General features: G+C 42.8%; 1 protein-coding gene across 15 annotated transcripts in view; it reads right to left on the bottom strand.

Moving 5' to 3' along the window:
- The window catches only part of tns1b (tensin 1b), a 136027-nt gene that overhangs the window by 84480 nt on the left and 29529 nt on the right, over window positions 1-22018 (bottom strand). For all 15 annotated transcript variants that reach the window (XM_034573502.1, XM_034573503.1, XM_034573507.1 and 12 more), the window contains exon 2: window positions 10842-10956. In XM_034573502.1, coding sequence (XP_034429393.1) covers window positions 10842-10956 — 115 coding nt within the window. The remainder of the gene's footprint in view (window positions 1-10841; window positions 10957-22018) is intronic.

Below are 22018 nucleotides of genomic sequence, written 5' to 3'. Positions count from 1 at the left end.
TGACAATTTATACAAATTCGGGTTTCCATTCCCTCACTTCGGGTCAGAATACTGACACGCTCCACATTTAGGTGCAGCTGGTTTGACCACGGAGATGGAATGACGGCTTGACCACAGTAACCTATCCACCCCCCCACCCCCCCACTCTCCATCTCCTACGTCTTACAGATCTCCTCAGCCGGCAGAACCCTGTGCAGCTCACAGACTATTCCACTGGTCCCAGTCCAACCAGGTTAATTGACATGATGGTCCAATGAGCAACAAGAAAAGCAATTGTGTGAATGTAATGTTTTTTTATGGGGTGCATGCGTCCCATGCCACCTCCGGCAAGACACCCCCCGACTATTTGTAGATCTGCTGCTGTTGGTTGATTTCAGAATAAATATTTGAATGTAACTTATAGTAAAGGAGACTTTGGCTCCTGTGTTTGGGTTAATTTGAAAGACACACATGAAACACGTTTCAATGTAAAAACGACGTGGACCAGAACTCGACCAGCTATTTAGTTTAATGGACTTGCTGAATAATGATATAATAATGATATATTATGCTACTATATACTTGCAACAGTTTTTCCTCTCCTGTTTGTTTAATTAATTTAATGTCATTAGCTTCTTTAGCTTCGTTGTAACTCCAAACCATAAATCGCTTGTACCCTGAACTTCAGGGTCAAAGGTTACGTGTCAGGAGCAGCCGGCCGTAAATCTCATCCAGCACAGATTCACTTTTCCTTTCCTCTCTTCAGGAACACCAGCAACATTTATTCATCACGGAGATGGAGATGAAGACCTTTGCGAACCCACATGCACCAATGCTCTACTTGATTTACATGTGTCTAGTACAAATTCTGTATTTACGCTCAAACTGGTCGAAAGTGAGAAGCTTTCTCTTTTGAGCCAAATGTGTAATTACATCATAGTTTCTATTTGAGCCCTCGCAGGACTATATTTGCATCCCGGGGGTAACATTTGAGAGTCAGAACGACTTCTTAATTAGAGGCCTTCAGTTGTGGGTGGCACTGTGAAATCCTGCCGAGCTACACATTTCCCTGTCTCCCGAAGAGAGTTCCCATGGCTGAACCGTTTGGGACAGCGAATGTCTGCCGTCTGAAACCAGCACGATGGAACAGATTAGTCTGGACCAACAAATATGGAGTTTTTACATTTCTGATCCGCTGTTTGAATGTGAATTTTCTTAAACCCACAGGGGGACACTTTTAATCACTTTTAATTACTTCATCTTCCTAAGGAAATAATGTGTTTAATATTTCTTTGATTGGCAGAAGAACTGATTAATCATTCGATTTATAAAATGTCGCAAAATAGGAACCAGAGACCGATGCAGTACAAACCCCCAAAGATAATTGAATGTATTCAGCTGTGATTGGTGGATATGGAGCCTTGTGTCATGTTGTGGCTCCTTGAGATGGAGCAGGCCATCCAATAATCACTTTAACCTCCAATCAGGGGTTGGAGGTTTGATTCCATCCTGTGTAATCAACTCTGATGGATAAGTGAGAGGCTAATGTTAGGTACTTTGGCCAAAAGGAAAGTAATTAAATACATATAGTTAAATACTGTGTATGTAAGTATAATACTGAACTACATTTGCTCCTTGAACAGGTTTATCATTCAAATGCTGCTTATAGTTGTTAGCATAACCAATGAGCAATGCAAACCTGAATAAGGTCTTAATCGGAATTGAATTAAAAATTGAATTAAGACGTGTGGAGTCTTCCAACCTTAGTCGTATGCGTTTTAATCGCATTATAACATCATATTGGAGTTTTCACAGCATTTTAAACTGCTGCTTCATGACTCATGTCCCGGGAGTAAACAGGATGGAAAAATACAAAAGGAGTTGTAGCTTTTGCAAAATTAGAAAGAAAACACCCAGATTCCTATAAGATGGTGTCGTACAAATAAACTGTTCCAAGTTGGGGTTTTAAAACCAGCAGAATAACACAGGAACTTAATGGGGAAGTGGACTTGATGGCATGAGTCGTAATCAGACTTTGCTCTTTAACATGTAAAAGAGAATATTGATGTAATATTCAATTAGCAACTCATAAAAACACCATAATCTATAATGTGTTATTCTGAATAAGGTCAACAGTAAGAATATTGGTGTCAATGTAAATACAGTCAGGGTCCAGTCTCCATGATCAATACTTTGAATACATTTATTTGATATTAGCTACATTAACAAGTAAATCATCTGTATTCAGTTCTTCTTCCACGGCTGGAGAAGGGATGCACACTGAGGCTTTCACAAAGTACTCTTCACAAGCCAGATATGACATAAGTCACAGGGAATGTCCTCATGGATATGAAATCCAAACAAACATGGCTGTTTGCTTGATAAGCATTAAAAGCCGTGTGTCCAGCCCACCAGGACGATGTCCAGTGCCGCTTCCAGCACGTGAGTCCCCAGTAAACACCACTTGTGAGCCGCATGGGAAAAAGCAGGACTTCCATATTGGGTGTGAAAGCGGCGAGCTCAAGGAGCTCGGGCTCGGCTTTACCTTGTTAGGAAGTGCGGCTTTGGAGAATAAACACAAATGTTCCTGGTGGAGCGAAGGAGGACAGAAAAGGAGGGGTGGGTGGATGTTGGAGGGGGTGAGGAGGGAGAAGATGCCAGAAGGTATAAAAAAAAGAAATCATCCCGGGGAAGGATGAATAACAGAACTGCTCACATCGATCATTAGGTTAAATGAAACGACGGCCGGGGACAGGAGCTGGTCAGAGTGAGGAGATGGTGAGGAGCGTGGAACACCAGTTGCTATCTGACATAGGGGGGGGGGGGGGGGGGGGGGGGGGGGTGACAGAGGTGGTGGGGGGTGACTGAAGCTGGGTGATTTCCTTCCTGTGGTCCCTTGGAATGAGTGTATACTCCCACAGGGCTGGGCTGGACCCCCTTTCACCACCGAGCACAATCAGAGGGCAGGGCTGGAGAATTTCCTCTCCCTCCCCTCCCCTCATCACTCTCACTCTCTCGCTCACTCTCTCCCTCCCTCTCATCACTCTCTCCATCCCTCTCTCTCCCTCTCTTCTCCGTCTAGCATGCACAGTCACAAACACGTGAGCACCAACACGTGTACATACAAACATACGCAGCACAGTACATCCACTAACCCTCTGAACTACTGGCTTTCTCTCTCTCTCTCTCTCTCTCTCTCTCTCTCTGTCTCTCTCTCTCTGTCTCTGTCTCTCTGTCTCTCTCCCTCTCTCTCCCTCTCTCTCTCTCCCTCTCTCTCTCTCCCTCTCTCTCTCCCTCTCTCTCTCTCTCTCTCTCTCCCTCTCTCTCTCTCCCTCTCTCTCTCGCAGTGCCTCAGGTTGATGTAGTGGTCACTCAATATGGATATATATGGTTTGTGATATTCAATGTTCTATATGTTTCTTACTGTGACACATAAAAAAACACATAATTCTTAAATATGAACAATTGTACTGTAGTTTATTTTGAGACCATCCCCCCCCCCCCCCCCCCCACACACACACACACACACACACACACACACACAGTATCATGCTACTGCACAAACTTAGGAGGACACCAGATGTGTACTAATCTGCAGCTGAAAGGAGTTCTCCATAAATCCACAATTTCCTACTGTTTGAATAATGTCCGCTAAAAACTACAGTGCTCGGCTGTTTTAGGAAATGATTTAGTCTTTTCCTTTTTTTCTCTCCCCCGAACAAAATGTTATTTTATTCTGATCTGTTTGTAAAGATTCAAATCTTGAGCAGGAACCAATGGGCTTGGAGCGGAGAGCCAGAGGCACATCAGAGGAACTGGGATGTGGACTAGCGCTTACATGTAGCTGATCTCAATCTTTGCATGGGATTTGTTGACAGTAAGAAAAAATGAAATATTGGCAGTCTTATCCAATAAGCTCGACATACAGGTGATAAACCACATAACTGCTCAAAACATGTCGGCACAGGACGGCGTCTGAGTGTTTGGTGAATTTCACTCCGCTGCCCATAAACATCTTTGCACGATGGCTGAAAAGCCACAGGAGCTTGAGTGGATCACGCACAGTGTAATTAAAAGTTAGGGAGAGGGGCAAATAAAATGTAAAACTAGGGCAGGATCAGGATTGGAACTGGTGATGTGCTGAGTACATGGATCAGTATGTGCACCAGACTGGTGGCTCTCACTGTTTTACTGTGGCTAGTGGAAAGAATTTTAAAACGGAATTACCGCCAACCAGCGCAGTTTCAGTCTACGTACATTTCCTTCCTCATTCACCTTTGACCCCTGAACTCTATTCAGTTTATCCTTGAGTGACAACTGGTACAATTTTGAAGAAATTCCCTAAAGTTAAGATATCATGCTCAAAAGGCCAAAGACATGTTTGTGAGGCGCCTGAGTGACCTTGAGCTTTAAGTTTTGACCACCACTAAAATCTAATTAATTAATCTGTGAGTCTAAGTGAACGTTTTTGCCAAATTTCAAAGGTAACTACCTTTGAAAGAAAATGAGTTCACTAAGCAAAAAAGGGTTTTGTAAGGTCTCTGTGATCATTTATACCAAATCTGCAACGTCCTTCTTGATGTATCATGTTCATAACCTAAGAAATGTTCCTTGTGAGGTCACAGCGACTTTGACCACTAAAAAAAAAATCTGTTCATCTTCAAGTCCAACTGAACTTTTCTATCAAAATGTGAAGAAACCCCCTCCAGCACACACAGAGCAGGTTGCACGTGAAGCTACAAGGTGCAGCACCACGTCAGTAATGTAATACACCGTCATTCTCAGCTCCTGCAGTGGAGTTAATTACCTCTCATGACTTCATCCTCTCTTCAGAACAGCTGAAGAAACCTACACACTGTGCTCTAATCCTCAGTTTGTGTCTCGCTGTGCACCCTCTGCAGTTTCGGTGAAGTATTAATGTCAGTAATTATTGACACCGGCTCATCACTATCCATCATTTCGCTCATGCAGGGCTGTCATCATGCAGCCCACACGTTTCTACCCAAGCTACAATCCCTGCCAGTGATGCGTTGGTGTGGGTAAAGCTCCACCTTCATGCAGCTGCTTGGGCTTTGCTGGGACATTCCCTGAAAACAGTGCAGGAGAGCGGGACAGACCCCGGGTTTCCACGGAATCACTCAGATCTGTCTCTTGTTTGCTTCATCCTGACAAAACACAACTTCTGTTTGTTTGCCAGTCCGTCTGCTGTTATGTCACTGGGAGCGTGAGTCAGTCAGACTGGGTTGAAACAGCTGTTTCCTCTGATACAGTCAGTAGCTACTAAAAACACAGAGAGTCAACATGTAAATATGACAAGAAGCATAAGAAATGTGGATTAAACAACCTGCTCGAGTTCGCGGCCGGAGTTTGTGCTGAGAATTCAAGGAATGTGCTCTGGAAGAAGTCAGCAGCAGATGTAGTTTGTGTTTGTGCAGAAGGAGACGAGACTCCTTTAGAAACGTGGGACTCTGCTGCCGCCTGGTGGTTGTAATCGAACAGCTTAGATTAAACTTCAGATATTGTTTTATTTGTTACATTTTCTACATGTTTGGCTGCAGGTCTTGATAATATTTGACCACCAGATTCTAGTCTGTTGTTTCTTGAATCACAGACTAGATCACAGAATGAGTTCTCCAGGTGAGCTTGTGAATCCCCTGTACACTGAGGCTTGAGTCCTCCTGCTGCAGCCACAGGTTCAGCTCCAGCCCTTTGCTGCATGTTCCCAAATACTGATATTAATAATAATTTAGGAATAATTATATCAATGAAATCAAATCACTCCAGATTTGATCTAATAGGATGTTTTGTGTAAAAACAAATGAGCTTAATGAGATGAACATTTCTTTCTTGATATGACGAAGGAATCATGTTTCACTTTGTGTTTGTTTTCCTATATGGAAACTTATGGACGTTCGTATAAACCCCTAAATTTGCAGATTCATTTCATTTGAATGAGGTTCAAGTGCAGTTCAGTTGTAATATTTTAACTCCTCCAACAGGTGGCGGCCAAACTGCATCGATCACTGTGGCGCTGCACTTGTGGGAACTACGTTTATAAACTATATATTTCAGTATAAACTGAGTGATATTATCTTTTAATCCAAATAGATGTGAGCAGATAAAATGAAGTGTGTCAAACTGAGCAACTGAGCAGTTCACAGTGTTAACGTTGAACTAGATGCTGAATCTCCTCCATTGACCCACAGAAGGGTGTGTGTCCCATGTCACTGCTGATGGGAAGTCATTGTCTACTCCAGTTCAGTCGATTAGGATAATAATGTTAGACTGGGAGACGCCCACAGTCACTGCCCATCATCCCCAGTGATCATCTTCATCACTAACCAGACTAATGACCGATACATGTCATGGCAACAAGAGGAACAACACAGTGAGTGGGACAAAGTGCCTGATGAACTATTTTATAGACACGTTTTCACAATCTTTGAATGTCTCTTATGTCTTATTGCTTCACACTAACGCTCTGTCTGCATGCAGCCTATTCTGTGTGTGTGTGTGTGTGTGTTTAACCCCGGCTGCTGTTTGCTGCATACCATGTGTATGAGCTCAGCAGTCAGCACCAGAGCTGTGATAACCTTTACTCGCCCTCACACACTACACACACCTGCTAGTGTAGTGTATCTGCAGCCAGTGTTTCAAGACCTGTGTTCAATCCACAGTGGGGGGGGGGGGGGTCTCTCCTTCAGAACAAGGACGAACCAGTCACCACAGAACAGGAGAAATACACACATTACAGATTTTAAAATGTTTTAACGTCTTCTTCAAGCTAGAGATTTAAGATTTGTATACCACTGTGCAAAAGCTAAAACGAAGCAGCGGTGAGACGCAGAGGAAAAATGATATGAAATATAAGAACTTGATAAACTGTATGAAGTGCTAAAGCCTATTTGAGTACAACAGCCTTTTATCGACCTGCCGCCGAACACACAGCATCTATTTGACCTGAACTGCACTACACTGAATGAATAGAAAAGCCAGTTTCCTGCCCTCGGGGTCTTTCCTCCAGAAATACCCTTTCACAGTGGGCTGTATTTTTCTCTTTCCTTTTTTTTTTTTTACGCGACTGGAAAACTGCCGTCGTCGGGACCTGCGTCAACATGCTATTGTCAAAGTAACTAACACCTTGTATCCTGGCAACTGCCGCACAGAGAGGAAGTCCAAGTGCTGCTGTCATTACGAGGCCATGTGACGGGAGCGTGTTAGTAAACAAGGGAAGTCACGTAGGACGCAGGCAGCAGCTGGATCCCGGGAAGCTGCACTCTCACCAACAACGCCTTTGTTTTTGTCTGTTTCTGATTCTTATTGAATAGAATTATGAAACATATTATCCTCCATGTAGCTGCAGAGGTCGTCAACTTAACCTTTGTCTACATTACAGCGGATATTGTTTTGATTGTTTATTTTCCCCTCGGTTCATTAAAAAAATCTCCCCACATGACAAAATATATATATTTTCAAAATATCTCCGTCCAGGGGGGAGAACATAAAAACATGCCAGGCCAGTAGGTGGCGATGACGATCCGTTAAATGCCAGAGAAGAACACAGCGGTCCAAGTGAGACAAGACACCTGTGAATGTTGTTAATCTGGTGCAGTGATTATAAATGTATGTATGTATGTCTGATGCTCATCACACATAGCAACAGTTTTTTGTAAACACGGATATAAAAATATCTGCATCAGTGTGGACAGGGTGTTGAAGGGATACATCAGCCTTTTGGGGAAATAACTATATAGATATATTAATAAATAAATGTATGTAAGCTTATTTAACACGTTTTGTCAGATTTGAACATAAATTAGATGTAACAAGTTAATTATTGAGTTTTTGGAATTCCTAGTAAGTGAAAAATGTTTGTTTATTCCCGAGAGAGCCAAGTTCAATTCTCTGTGCCCTCAGTGTTTATGCTAAGCTAAGCTAACCAACTGCACAGATGTAGCAGAGGCCAAGACATCATTACGTTGGGACCCCATAGTGTTCTGTATGTCAAGCTCCTGATCCTACACTTCCCATAATGCCGCTTCCCACAATTTACAACTTGATGGCACCTTTTATTCTGACACAGTAAAAACCAGTGTTTCCATCACACATTCCCCCCAGCTTGTCACACAGCCTTTAATAAATCTGTAGCCGATTACCAAATCAAACTGATTCTGTCAGACTTGACAGAGCTCCTGCAGAGCCACAGATGACATCATACACCTCATTCAAGGAGTCGCGTTGAACTCCCCATGACCAGTGACACAATCCCAGTGTGTAAAATATGGATGGGTTGAGCCCCAGATTCTCAAAGTGCTTTAACACTCAGTGCTGTGCTTAAACCACTGCACCGCTAACTCTCCACATCTGCATCGCTTCACCCTTTTGACCCGGCGACTCCCTCCTGCTTGCCGAGTCTAGTTTTGGCAAATGGGACCTGAATGAGTCATGAGACCAGGATACAGACACAGACAGATAAAACCAGAGTATTTGATGTCTGCTGTCTGAGAAGGAGACTGTGGATCACTATGTCTTGTCCTCGTAAATCTGTTTCAAACACACACACACACACACACACACACACACACACACGACCAGAGTCAGATATGACGTAACGGCAAGAGAAGCATACCCAGGTAAATGAAATCAGAATAGAGCTAAATGCAGCCTTGTCCTGACAGTTTATCTCCGCTATAAATCAGCTGTTACTGGGGACGATCCCAGCTGCTGTTCTATCATTTTATGGGAATATTTAAGCAACTGTCTGCGCACACAACTGATCATTATGTATCAGGAACAGAGGGAAAGCACAAACACAAACAAAATGCTCTTATTTAGCAACAGAGTGATTTCTCATTGTTTTGATGCTTTCCACACGTTTGCAGGTACAAATGCTGCGTAGAGGAAACAGTGCGGTTCACACAACCTGATCCACAGGACAGGTTCTGTCTTCGTGGTGATAACACCCAGCATAGGAAACCAATCTGAGAATTAATGACATACACATCACACTGTACATCCCATAAAGTGTCTAAACAACATCTGGGTGCAGCAGTTAGATCACAGAGTGAGATGCAGGATAAATGCTGGTTGTCACTTGTTCTTTTCTTTACCCAGGAAATGAGTTCTGTGCCATGCTCGGTCCCAGCAGCACTTTGCTGTACACTCACAATGAAGGTACAGGGACAGCTGGTAGAGACCAGTATAACCACACAGCCCTGCTGTTGGCCAGGTTGCTCCGCCAGAGCAGTTGCAGGTTAAACATTTTGCTCAAGAGCTCCTCAGCAGCAGACAAAGATGAAAGAGACAGTGACAGTCAGGGAGAAGCAGACATACTGACTACATACTGTGTTGTATATTTAAAGGTTGGGACAGAAAAACAGTGACAGAGAGGTCATCGGTTTGATCACCAGACCAGCTGGATCAATCTGAGGCTCCCTTAAGCAAGGCATATAACTCTGTGGTGAATAGCAAGAACAGACGGAAGCATAATTAGTAATCATAACGAGTGTTGATTGAGAATGTGACCACTTTTCTGTCCACAACATAGCAAGAGAACAACATGTAATTCTGTCAGGCAGACTTTACTTTAAACTTTCTTTATTACTGTCTTTTTATTTATTTTACTGATCATTTTACACGGCACTTGTATTTATACACTAATTTATTTGACCTGTTTCTTCTAAACCTGATGTTTTATGACATTTTTAACTTGCTGCCGTTGTAAAGCATGTGTTTTGAAAGCTGCTCTATAACTACAGATCATTATTATTATTATTATTAATAAAAGGTACCAATGTGCAGACAGAGAGAGCTCTGTGTTTTCTAAGCTGTGCCCCTCCAACAACCCGTTCTTCAGTCCGATTTGTGAAGCTACAAGCTGAGCATCGCCTCCTCGTGTGCCAAAGCAAACATCCAGCCACTTCCTCTTGGTTTCATTTGACGTTATCTCTCTGAAAACAGACATTTCCACAACATAATGTGCTTTGTACTCTGGGATCATATATTCTCCATTTTTGTTTCAGCCCACTTCGGGTTTTTTTAATCCACGGCACCAAATGGGAAAGGTTCAGAAAATGGCCACCACATTAAAGTCTATTATTGAATCTCAGTTTCTTTCCTGTAATTGTCTGATGTCTCACATCATACTTCGGTCACGCCCAAGTAAAAAAACAATAGAAGCACTAAATACTTGTCACTAGTGAAGTAGCTTTAAAATCAACAACAGAAAGTGACAATTACTTAGGAACCCGTCATCGAGACATTTTATTACAGGAACAAAACCACAAATGGAAAAATACAGTGTGAGTCCATGTCTATTCCATCAGAGATTGTTGCATCAATGAATCCATGCAAATCAGTCAACCCCACGGCATCGTCTGTGAACACCATTAAGGAAATTGAGATGCCGTTGAGATGCTCTTGCCTGAACTTAACCAAGCTGCAACTAGGAACTGAGGCTCCTCCCAGTAAGCCGTTGTGGTGGAAAACCCTCAGGGCCGTCATCTCCCAACAGCCAGAGGACCCCTCTGTATAATAAAGGCATCAGTAGGATGTAGAAAAGTGACTGAGATGGGATTTTGCACTGACGCATCTGACGGCTTTTACATAACCACGGTCAGAACCGCCGTTAAGAGACCACAGAGTATTCCACACTGTCGATGGCATTCAGGAATATTAGTTTGTTTCCCAGTCAAGAAAACCAACTATTCTTTATTGAAGAGATCTTTCTCTCTAATTGGACATGTTAGATTCTGATCTTGAAGAATAACTGAACCCCACGTGAACAAATCAGTGTTTACTCTTTACAAGTGGATGAATGAGCACAAGGAGAGCAGCAGAGTTTCAGGGCCCGGGGGACTGACCTCGGCAGACGAGTCCGTCCTGGACGATGCTCTGTTTACAGACGCTGCAGTGCTTGGCCTTCTTGAACGTCTTCACCCGGAACGTGTGGGAATGAAGAGCCTCCAACTCCTCTGGCTGCAGGTGAGGAAACAAAAACAGAAGAGCACAGAGGGGGAATGTTGGCGTTAAAAAAAAAGGTTGTGAGCTGACGGCTCGTTCTTTCTGTGGAGCGCAGGTGTTCCACAGAAATATAAAGTCTCACTAATAGGTTCATTTTGTGTAATTGGCCATGTGCAATACATACAATCCACATAAATCACATACATTCATAGTCACACTCAAACACGACCAGGGTCCTGATCATTACAGGCAGAAGTACTTCCAGCTCACTACGATAAAAGACATAAACTTGACGAAAATGCAGTTTAATCTCTGCTGTTTCCCTCCTCTCATTCCCCCCCCGACCTCCAAACTTCTGTCCTGTCATCTCCTCTCCCTCCTGGCAGGTGCGTTACACAACTCTTTGGAGAAGCAGTGTGTCAAACATCCTGTGTATGTCCGCCGCCTGCTGTGTTTCTCTCTTCTGCCTCACAATCCCTTTTCCTGTCTGTTTTCTAGGCATTCAGCAAAAACTCAAAAGTCAAGCTTTGGAAAAAAAACCTGCGTCCTGTTTCCAGTTTCCCCCCTAATGGCCGACCGTGGGGAAATATGACATCATTCATGTATGTGCTGTATTTGCTCAGCTGGTCCCCAATTCAGCTTTGAGGTTCAGCTCTATGGGATTAGTGGTCCATTGAATCAACAGCCTTATACCAAATGTTAGCATTATAGTTATTATGTCGTAAAAGTACTCAGCCACAGCCGTTATATATTCCATCAACTACAGTGAAATGGCATTTAACACAATCCTTATGGAGTTTCTTTCTGGTCTTTAGTCTTTTATCCTATAAGAGCCCTTTTTCTTTATTTCATCTTCAGATTTTATAATATTCTCCCTCAAATCCCTGATCACATGCAGATTTCTTCTGCTCCTGCTCACAACTGTTTGATGAACTGTTGCTGCACAAATGTCCTGCTCTCACATCTTTGCTCTGGTCTGAATGTGTTATTGACAAGTGAAAGTGTCACTCCCTCATTATGTTATATACATAATGTTTTTTGTTTTTCAATCTCGCTCCAAGACTTATACGCAGGTTCTGTAGGAAAAGCTGGTGTATTTCATGCGAGCGTAGAGAAGCAGCCTGAGCATAAGGAAGAAGAATCAAACTGAAGCACGGGACGTTTGTGCAGCGACATCTGAGAAACAGCTCTGAGTAATTTGCTTGTGAGCAGGTGCTTTCGAAGAGGGTTTCAAGAGGAAGAATTAAGAAATCTGATCGTGAAATGAAGAAATAATGCTCCTAAAAGAAAAGAGCGCACTCATGACAGTACAACCAATCATCAGACAATTAAGAGACTGGGGTCAACATTATCAATAAGCCTTTTAATACATATATATGATTTCATACATGCTTTTGGGTGTTTAGAGTAGAATGCAGACAGTATTTTATATTTGTCTTTATTTGGTGTCTCTTCCCAATGACAGTTCAGCAAAGTGAAAATAGAATTTGTTTCTGTGTGTGTGTGTCTGCAGGAATCTACAAAACCTGAAACGTACCTAAACACACATATGTTCTAAACAGGGGATTAAAGAGAGATGATGGATAGGTTTTCCAGACAGGAAGTGCCAGTTTAAAATGGGGTGCTGCCATGAGGCTTCCATTAAGTGCATGTGCACGCTGGACAGGGCTAAAAGTGCCCATGTGGTTGCCATACTGAGGGACTTAGCACAGGAATTTTCATATGGGAAGACCATAGAATCACCAGGCCTGGTGATGAAAATCTAGTAGTTCCCTGCCTGAAAATATTCTCAGACTTCAAACCGCAATCTCATAACCACTAATGACCCCCTTTTTGTTCTGCTCTCATCAGTCCTGAAAGGCGACGTGTTGGAAAAGTGGCTCAGGGTGTGTAATCATAGCACAGGACTCCTAAATGATAAACCAGACTGAGTCTCCGCTGGACTCTGCTGGTTTTCTCTCTGTCCTCTCTCCTGTTATTAGCAGCGGGAACTGACGTAGCAGAAGGAAAGTGAAGCGATTCCACTTCTAATGATGTCTGATTTCCAGGCAGTGCAGGATCCGGTGAACACGAAGCAGCCACACTGAATCCTTCACGTGATTCCACACGAGAAAGAAGCAGCCTCATTATACTGTTTGTTATAGTTGACACCTCGTTATATACAGTGTCTATAACAGGAAGGTTGGGTCATGAGGAATAATGCTCAGCCTGTGATGTCTTATTGAATCTGGGAACACCAGGATGAAAGCAGCAGCATCTGGTCTGAGAGCGTGCAGGTGTTTACCAGGCATGAAACAGGAAGTGTAGGGTTGTGAGGATGTAAGTGCACTGAATATACACACAGGTTAAACCCTGTCTCATATTATTATGTGTTTAATAACCTGCATGATGATCTTTATTATTCAAACTGGAACTCCTGAATTGAATTTCCTGATTGCACAGATAACTGAATAACACATCACATAAACATTGCTCTGGGGATCTACTGGTGCCTGAAATCACACAGTTTTATTCCCATGATTAAAAAAGGACAAACAAACTGTATGAAAGTGATAATAAAATACCTTCATCACAAGTTTTGGACTTTATATAATGGCTTTAAACACCTTGTCCTTTTATTATGCTTTAACAATGGAGGTGGAAGCTGTGTGAGGTCGAGCTGAAGGCTCATGTATGAATACTAATACGCTCATGATGTGAACGTGCTGGTGTTTAACTTAATCTTAATTTAGTGCATAACCATGCTATGAATGGCTAATTAGCACTAAACTCACAGCACAGCTGAGGCTGGTTTGACCTGATGATGGCGCCACGTGGAACGTTGAAGGATCATTAAAGTCATTTCACTTTCTACATATCTTGAATATAACAATCTATGGGGCTTTATCACTAAAAACCAAAAGCGTCAGCGTGGTAGATATTTTGCAAGAAGATGGTGAACATGGACCCAGAATCTTACTTCATACCAACAAACATTTCTTAATTTAAAAATATTTAAAAAGCATTGAGATCCTTCATTAGGCTCTTATTAATAATCTATAATCATATATTATAGATTTTAAAAACTTGGTTTTATACAAGTCACTCACTTCCATGGAGGTTCCTGAACTCAAACAGCCTGATGTGTTTACCAGGCTCCATGTGACAGTTCAGTGTTTGTGTTACCGAGCCACATGGCAACAGCAGGACAGCCGACCCTTCATTCCATCTCCCGGCTACGCCTTACCACTACATAACGTGATTAGCCTAATCTGGTTAGGCTGGAATAATGAGCATGGCTGTGCGCGGGACACGCCACGTTGGCAAGTGGGCTTTTGTGGGGAGGGGGGGGTACGCCTCTATGCCCGGCATCCATACGTGTTGTTATCCAAGGTGCCGCCATGCCAAGGCTCCGGCTCGCACCTGCTGAGTCGGGGAGTCTGGACGTGGATTTCAGGGGATTGGGAAGAGGCGATAACTGGGTTTAATGGTTCTTTGAGGATGAGTGGGTGGATCTGTCATGTGTCTTGTTTTTCATGATGGACCATTATAATAATTCTAATATTTCTGTTATTCTGTAAACATGACACCTGGCTTTGTGGAAATTGAAACCTCTGGAATCACTACGATGTGGTGACCAGTAACAATCCTCTGGTTTCACCTCTAAACTGTTCTGGAATCATAACAGGAGTGGATACTGTGTGAGAGCAACACCTTTTTTAATTTGCTTTTGTCCGAATCTCTACTCCACAACCACTAAATTCAAAATCGTCTAGACTAGGGTATAATGGAAAAATATCATAATATACAATATATTATACAGTATACTATAGATTTAAGACTTAGTGCATACATGCTTCTTTGTGCTTGTGTTTTCTCTCTAATTCCAGATTCCAAATCAAATTACTTCTGCAACGTGGGGTGTAACACTTTGTAAGCCCGTGTTGCTATAGCAACGAGCAATGTTATTCGACTGTATATTAATTTTAGCCTCGGCTTTCCCCCACCTGTCCACACGAGCTTAATTGCAAAATTGTCATTCACAAACACACACACACACACACGCACACACACCTATACATTTTGTGTGTTAAACAATCGAGGAGTCTATTCATCTGACCACTTCTGAGCCTCCTCACACTCTCCTCAGCCTCCAGCCAATCACAGGCCAGGACCTATGCAGTAGGACAGACACTGGTGGGGTCCGGTCAGCCACTGGTATGCCAGTTCATTAGAGTGAAGTAAGGTTGGAGTGGAGAACATCATAGGGGATACTCGTGCTGAAAGTGGTGCTTTAAACTTAATGACTGTACAGTGATGGAACACATTAGTGCTGCTGTTGGTCCTCACATTTCTTACTTAGATTATAAACGTCTGTATTTCATGGGTTGAAAGTGGTTCAACGTGCTGAGACAGGTTTAAATTATCCTGTTAGTCAACTGATGGGACTGTTTTATGCTGTGAACTGTACATTAAAGAAAAGATGAATGTTAACCAGATGTGGACGGATCAGCACCTGTTCGTATAGGAGTCTGCATTCCCCTCAAACGTACGCAAATAGAGACGCGTTCTCAAGAGTTAACGTTAAAGTGTTTTAACCTCACCCGTGCATATGGCAGGGCAGTCCCTTGAAAGCAACACACTGCTTGCAATCAGTGTTTTTCACGAGAGAGGAAATCTAACTCTCTTTAGAATTACATGAGGAAGTCAGACTTAAAACTTCACTTTACGTTTTTAAATCATCTCGCAAACTTTGACCGAAAGGCTTATTTTCTTTTATCGTTTTGTTTTGCTATGAGTTATCTTTCTTTTATCCTCTTGCCATTATTTTTAATTGATGTTGAATTATTAAAATCTTTGGATTAACATTTTAGATTTTGTGGTACATAATAAGCTGTATTTGATCTTTAATGACGTCCTCCTTTCTTCTATGTTTTGCTTCGGGCCTTGTTGGGGCCGTGGCAGCTCAAAGGTGGGGGTGAACTTACGCTTTAGGGGCTTAATTTCTGTCTCATTTAGCTTATTACTAGTGGTCCAAGACATTCTGGTTTACAAAGCCAAACAAAACAAGCATCTCTTCAGCCGGCCGCTCTATTTTAGTCCTCTTGCCCTCAGCAGAGATCCAGCCTCAGTCTTTAACCTCAAAATACTATGTAAATACGGCACAGAGCAATATAGCAGGACAGCTCCCTTTGTGAGTTCTTAATTGTTTCCGATCATTAGCAATGCACCCAGCACTCGGAGTTTGTTTATTGTTTGGGGGGGTGGCTGGAGTATACGGGGAGTCGCTTGGGGAGACATGGGCGATGAAGAGAGCTGTGGGGGTGGGGAGCAAAGAACTAAAGAGCTGAAGCCCCGCAAGTGCGTTCACAGGAGACGTGGCCCTCGGCTGATTATTTTCGGTTATGTTCTGCTGCAGCACCTCAGTCCTTCACACTCGCTTCACACTCTCACACTCTCACACTCTCACATGCGCCACAAAGGAAGGAAATGGTTTCAGACAGGCAACCGGGACCCCGAAAGCTGAGGTCAGGGTGTACACATAACCCCCCTCCAGCCCAGGCCCTGCAGCTCCTGGGAACAGACTCCCGTTCCCTTAGAGACGCACGCATAATCTCCTGCCTCACACTCATTAGCACACACGGGCACAACAGGCACTCTCGTGCATAAAAATGTGCAAATACACACACACACACACACACACACACACACACACACACACACACACACACACACACACACACACACACACACAGTTTTACATCAAGGCACACACACATGCATTCCATCCTCCTAATTCACCTTAAAGAAGAGAAGCATCTTCCAGCATCCTCCATCTCTCCACCATTCATTTATTGTTCTATTAAATTTTGCCATTTGTAATAACAATGTGTAGGTCGGCCTCTTCTGCTGCTGTTTGCAACGTTTCTCCTAATTATCTGGGACATTTTTTGCCATGTCATGTTTAATTTCAGAGGAATTCTAGGAAAACCTTAAGGGGAAGTGCAGCATTAGCTAAACCTCAGCTGTAGTCCCGACCTCGTAGTGTACTACAGCAGGAATAAGCAGAGTTAAAGCACCATTGAACAAACATAAACACGACACATTATTGCCTCATAAAGTTGATTCGATAAATGTGTTTCACAAACAATTGCTTTTTTCAAATCAAGCAATTATAATTCCCTTTTTGTTTGCCTGATATAGGGACAAGTGCTGCTGCTGTAAACCAAGGATTTGTTTGTTTGTTTGTAGGATTATCACTTTCTTTACCATTGCATTTTTATACATTTATACAGAAATAATTTATGGATGTTGATAAAAAAAGCAGGAATATTTATGGGACTGATATCTATGAGTCTGTGTCATTTGCTGCAGTTGGGTTGAGTCATTTGATCGATGTTAATATAAGCGAAACATAAAACGATAAAATGTGATGTATATAACATGTAAATCAGGTAAAATAGGATGTACCACAACATGTTACAGTGTAGTTTTGGTAACAAACTGCTAATATATCAAACTGGTAAAACACACCGCATGCTACAGATGAATGTGAAGGATTTAAAGTTCTAGCAGAGCAACAAATGAGGGATAAGACATATTCCAGTGTCTGTAGGTGAAGTGTAACACAGGACGTGGACGTCAGGACAATCTGCCAAAGTAAAGACAGGAAAACACCTGCAGGAAAAGGAAGATGAATACTTGACGTATACAGACAGAAGATTCATTTCCCTGGAAAAAGTTTGTTCAAATTTCAGTCCTGTAACAAAAACTATTGGGTTTTTCTGGCCTTGAAACCACAAATATGTCCAAATATTTTAGCGACACACAATTTAATGATAATTAAAGACCATTTGTGACGCTTCAAAAATATCCGGAGCTTGATTCATATTTCTACAAGTAACCAACTTTCAGACTGGTGTTTGTCCACTGCTGCGTTTCAGATGGTGTTTATCTAATAATGGATCGAGTGTGTTCACACTGGGCAGCGTCAGGACGTGTTAGGTAATGTTATACTCTGGAGATAAACCCTTCCAGACTGAGCAGTGCGACAGACATTCCAGCTGAATGAGGGAACCGACAAACTGTTTTCCTCCTTAGGTTTAGAAGTGAAGAAGTATTCCTTCAACCGATTTGAATGTGTGACTCATGCACAAACTTAGACACACAAACACACCATGATTTCACCCTCTGCTTACACTGGCTTTCACTTTTTAGCACTTCACGCATTACCTCATATACACACCCGCCAATACACGCGCTCGACCAATCGCAAGCCAGCCCCAAGCTGTCAATCATCATGTCCCCCCCCGCTGTTTCTACAGCAACAGATAACTGAATGAAACCAAATGCGAAATACAAACATTTGAATATACATCGACTACATCTGCACATGTCACGGTTTGTCCATCTCTTAGATATCAAGAGGAAAAGTCAGGGGATCAACACAGGCACTGAGGTTCATCATCTGTTGACCATGAATCTCCAGGGCTAGATAATCAAACAGATATTCTTAATTCATAAGCGAGTTGTTTGACTTGTGATCCCGATCAAAGGATTTTTTTAAATGTTCCAAGCTGCTTGTAAACGTCACAGATCTCTTTAACAAGATTACACCGGGGCACTCGGAGGTGTGTCGAACAGAGCCACAGACAACACGGAGGGAAAGTCAGGTCACAGCCCAGGCAGACCTACAGACAGACCAACAGCCACTGACAGACCCGTCTGGCCTTCCTGTCTGTGTCTCTGTACAGTCTGAATGAAGTCAATGAAAAGCACGCACACACACACACACACACACATGCACTACATCCTCACCCCCACTAACCAGCGACTATTGTTCATCCTGCTGGAGCCAGAGGACTGAATGAGACCTCTCCAGTCAACTGGGTTAATCAGCCATTTACGCGCCCGTCTCTCATATGGGACACCATATGCATGGATGGATATTTTCACAAGACACAGTGGGGTGACCTCTGCATGCCTCCATCTGTGACTGTGTGTGTGTGTACTACTGTGTGTGTGTATGTACTGCTGTGTGTGTGTGTGTATGTGTACTACTGTGTGTGTGTGTGTACTACTGTGTGTGCTACACTTTCTGACTCTGTGATTAAGCAAACACAACCACTTGCTAATAAATGTAAAGGTTTTTTCTGTTTCCCAGTTTTGCTGAACATTTTCGAACATCCCCTCACACACCCCTCTTTGCTTGTTTTGCCCCCCCCCCCCCTTCTCATTGGGCAGGTTCCCATTTAACAAGGCAGCTATTCTTCATCTTTCTCAGCTAAACAAGGCCGGCTGACCTTTGACCCATCTGCACTGCTCTTCATCCTCTCTCTCTCCTCCACACTCCTCCCTTGTCTAGTCAGGACTTTCTTCACCTCTCATCCTGCTTCTGCTGTGTGTCCCCCCCCGATCCCTCCCTTGTTGTTATGTGACTGTAAAGAAGCCGAACAGTTTGCACTGGACATGTTTATGTTGTCTTTTTCTATTTAGTATTTTGACTCCATCTTATGAGCTTCTATCTGTGCAAGTCTGAACATTGTCTCATTATCCGGGTTTGAGATGTCTCCCATGAGCCTCACACCATAATGACTTCACTGGGACATGATTTATACCATAACTCATGATTGTCAAATCTAAGTAAGCTGTAGATTGTGTGTCTAATCGTAATGGTTGTAAAAGTTCATGCATTACTACACTATATGACATAATTTGCTGCCTTCATAGTGACATCATGATGACATCATCCCCACCATATGATCATCGAATATTTGCCTTGAGTTGTGTCTATAGCCCTAGAGATACCTGAAAAATCTATTTTTGAACTATATGTGATGTCATTTTCTGACTTTTTTCCAACTTCTTCTTGACACATCTCGGAAAATCGATTTTTTGGACCATATCTTTGTTTATCTTCATGTCAGAGCAGCTCCGAGAGTTAATGATCTACCATCCAACTAATGTTCTCACCGAGTTTTGTGAAAATCCATGAATACGTTAAGTTACTTGCTCAAAACGACACACACACACACACACACACACACACACACACACACACACACACACACACACACACACGAAAACAATACCATCACACACCAGCAACGTTCGAGTCCCTGTAAAGTGCAAGGAGCTATCGAGCACCTTAGTGGTGACTTCCTGTCAAACTTCTTAGTGCTTAATATTTCCAGATATCTCGTTTTGCAGTGACTTCTTGTTCAGCTCTCGAAGGACGAATGCAGGGCAGGTTTTAAAAAAAACAAACTCAACAAGAAAACTGCATGAGCCTGTTTCCAATTAGGTTTTTAACCAACTTCTCCTGAATGACATGTTACAACAATCAGCAGCTGAAGGAGGAAGTGAATCTGTGAATCCCCCTAATTGTGAGCAGCCCACTACCGAACAAGTGCAACGGGGCAACAATTCACAGCTAAATACCAGAAAGAAGAAGAGGGGGGGGGGGGGGGGGGGGTTCTCGACCTTTCCTTCCTCTCATTTCTTCCGCTCTCCAGTTCCCACTAACCGAACGGCCTCACAATGAACAGTCACCTGCTTTTCATTTGGGGAAAAATGCACCCCAGGCATTCCAGGCTCTCCTTCCACCAACCCTGCCTTCCCCCCCCCACCTCTCTCTCTCTCTCTCTCTCTCACTCTCTCGCTCTCTCTCTAAGTCCGCTCTCTCATTTCATCTCAGTGAGGTGGATCCCAGGGAGGAAATTACTCAGTCATCCAGAAGTGAAGAGGGGAAAAATATCCCTTCTTTCTCCTCCGACCATCGGCACCACTGAGAGAGGAACGGTCCTCTCCTCTCGGTTGTCGGGGATTTGGTGCTCAGCTTTCTGAGCAGTGGGTTGGGAGGTGACACAGAAAGTTTTTTATTTGACTCTGGGGGCAGCGGAGATAGAAAGACACAATTTGACATAAATTCAATATAAATATGTTGGAATATTTATCTGTCCAGTACTTTGATTAGAGTTTTCCCATCTGCTTCAGCTACTTTGTGTTTAATGCGAATTAACAAATGCTGATAGTCAACATTTTACCTGCTAAACCTACACATAGCTGCATATGGTGCTGCTAGCATGGCTGTAGACTCTCCTCTTGTTTCAGTCACTTCTTACTAATTAAAATGGTCTCAAAGATTTGCATTCTAAAGTTGAATCTAATTCTGTGTTATCTAGTATAACTCTTTCAAATGAACAAACTGAAACTTACAAAATGAATTTTCTATTATTGTTGTCATTTCCTGGCCTGGATTCAGGTATTTGTTTTGGAATCTTAGAACCAATCCCCATTAACCAACTCATAAAAAGTTAAAAGAGACGGGCTGTTTGTTTGAGGAAACAAAGCTTCTTCCCTCAGTGTTGTGATATAGAAGTCTATGAACATAAATCATACATGTGGAGGAAAGATGGCTACGAGCTGAACATAAAAGAAGAGGGATGGTCCTCGCCATTAGAGGGATAAAACAAAAGTTCACCATAACAGATAACCGCCCAGGGAGAGAAGCATGTGTTCCATATCGCACTGGGTTGGCAGCGGCTCAGACACTGACGGATGAAACTAAAAACATAACCTAAGATTGTTGTGTAGGAAGGATGGGGATGATATGTTCTGGGGGGGGGGGGTTTGTTCTTATGATCTCATCATTTGCAGACGAGGGCCTCCTCTGTTCTTCCAAACTAGATTATAAACATTTCTGGTTTGTGGCCTGAAACCACATAAAAATAAGAAAAGTCAAATAAATCGAACAAATTACTTATGGCAATGTCAACACTGCAAAAAAAATTCGAAAAAAGTCAGCTTATTTGAGTTGAACTAGAAGAGTGATAAACTGAAATCACCACAAATGCAAATCTGAATCCCTTTGGATAAATGCACAGCAGGACGCTGTCAGCGCCACTTCCAATGAGGATTGTTTGGCCTCACACTTGAATGCATACGTATCCACAGGGGGCCTCAGATCACATCCAGAGTTAGAGGTTATCATGGCATTAACAAGTTCTTTGGTGAGGGCCCTTCACTGACACGTCGGCGATGCGGTGCCAGGAAGGAACTCGCTCCTCGAACAGTCCAGAGAGTAAAGCTGGGAAAT

The sequence above is a fragment of the Hippoglossus hippoglossus genome, chromosome 21, assembly GCF_009819705.1.
Source record: "Hippoglossus hippoglossus isolate fHipHip1 chromosome 21, fHipHip1.pri, whole genome shotgun sequence".
NCBI classification, from domain to species: Eukaryota; Metazoa; Chordata; class Actinopteri; order Pleuronectiformes; family Pleuronectidae; genus Hippoglossus; species Hippoglossus hippoglossus.
Note: the sequence above shows the minus strand (reverse complement) of the source record. Positions and strands in the feature narration are given on the sequence as shown.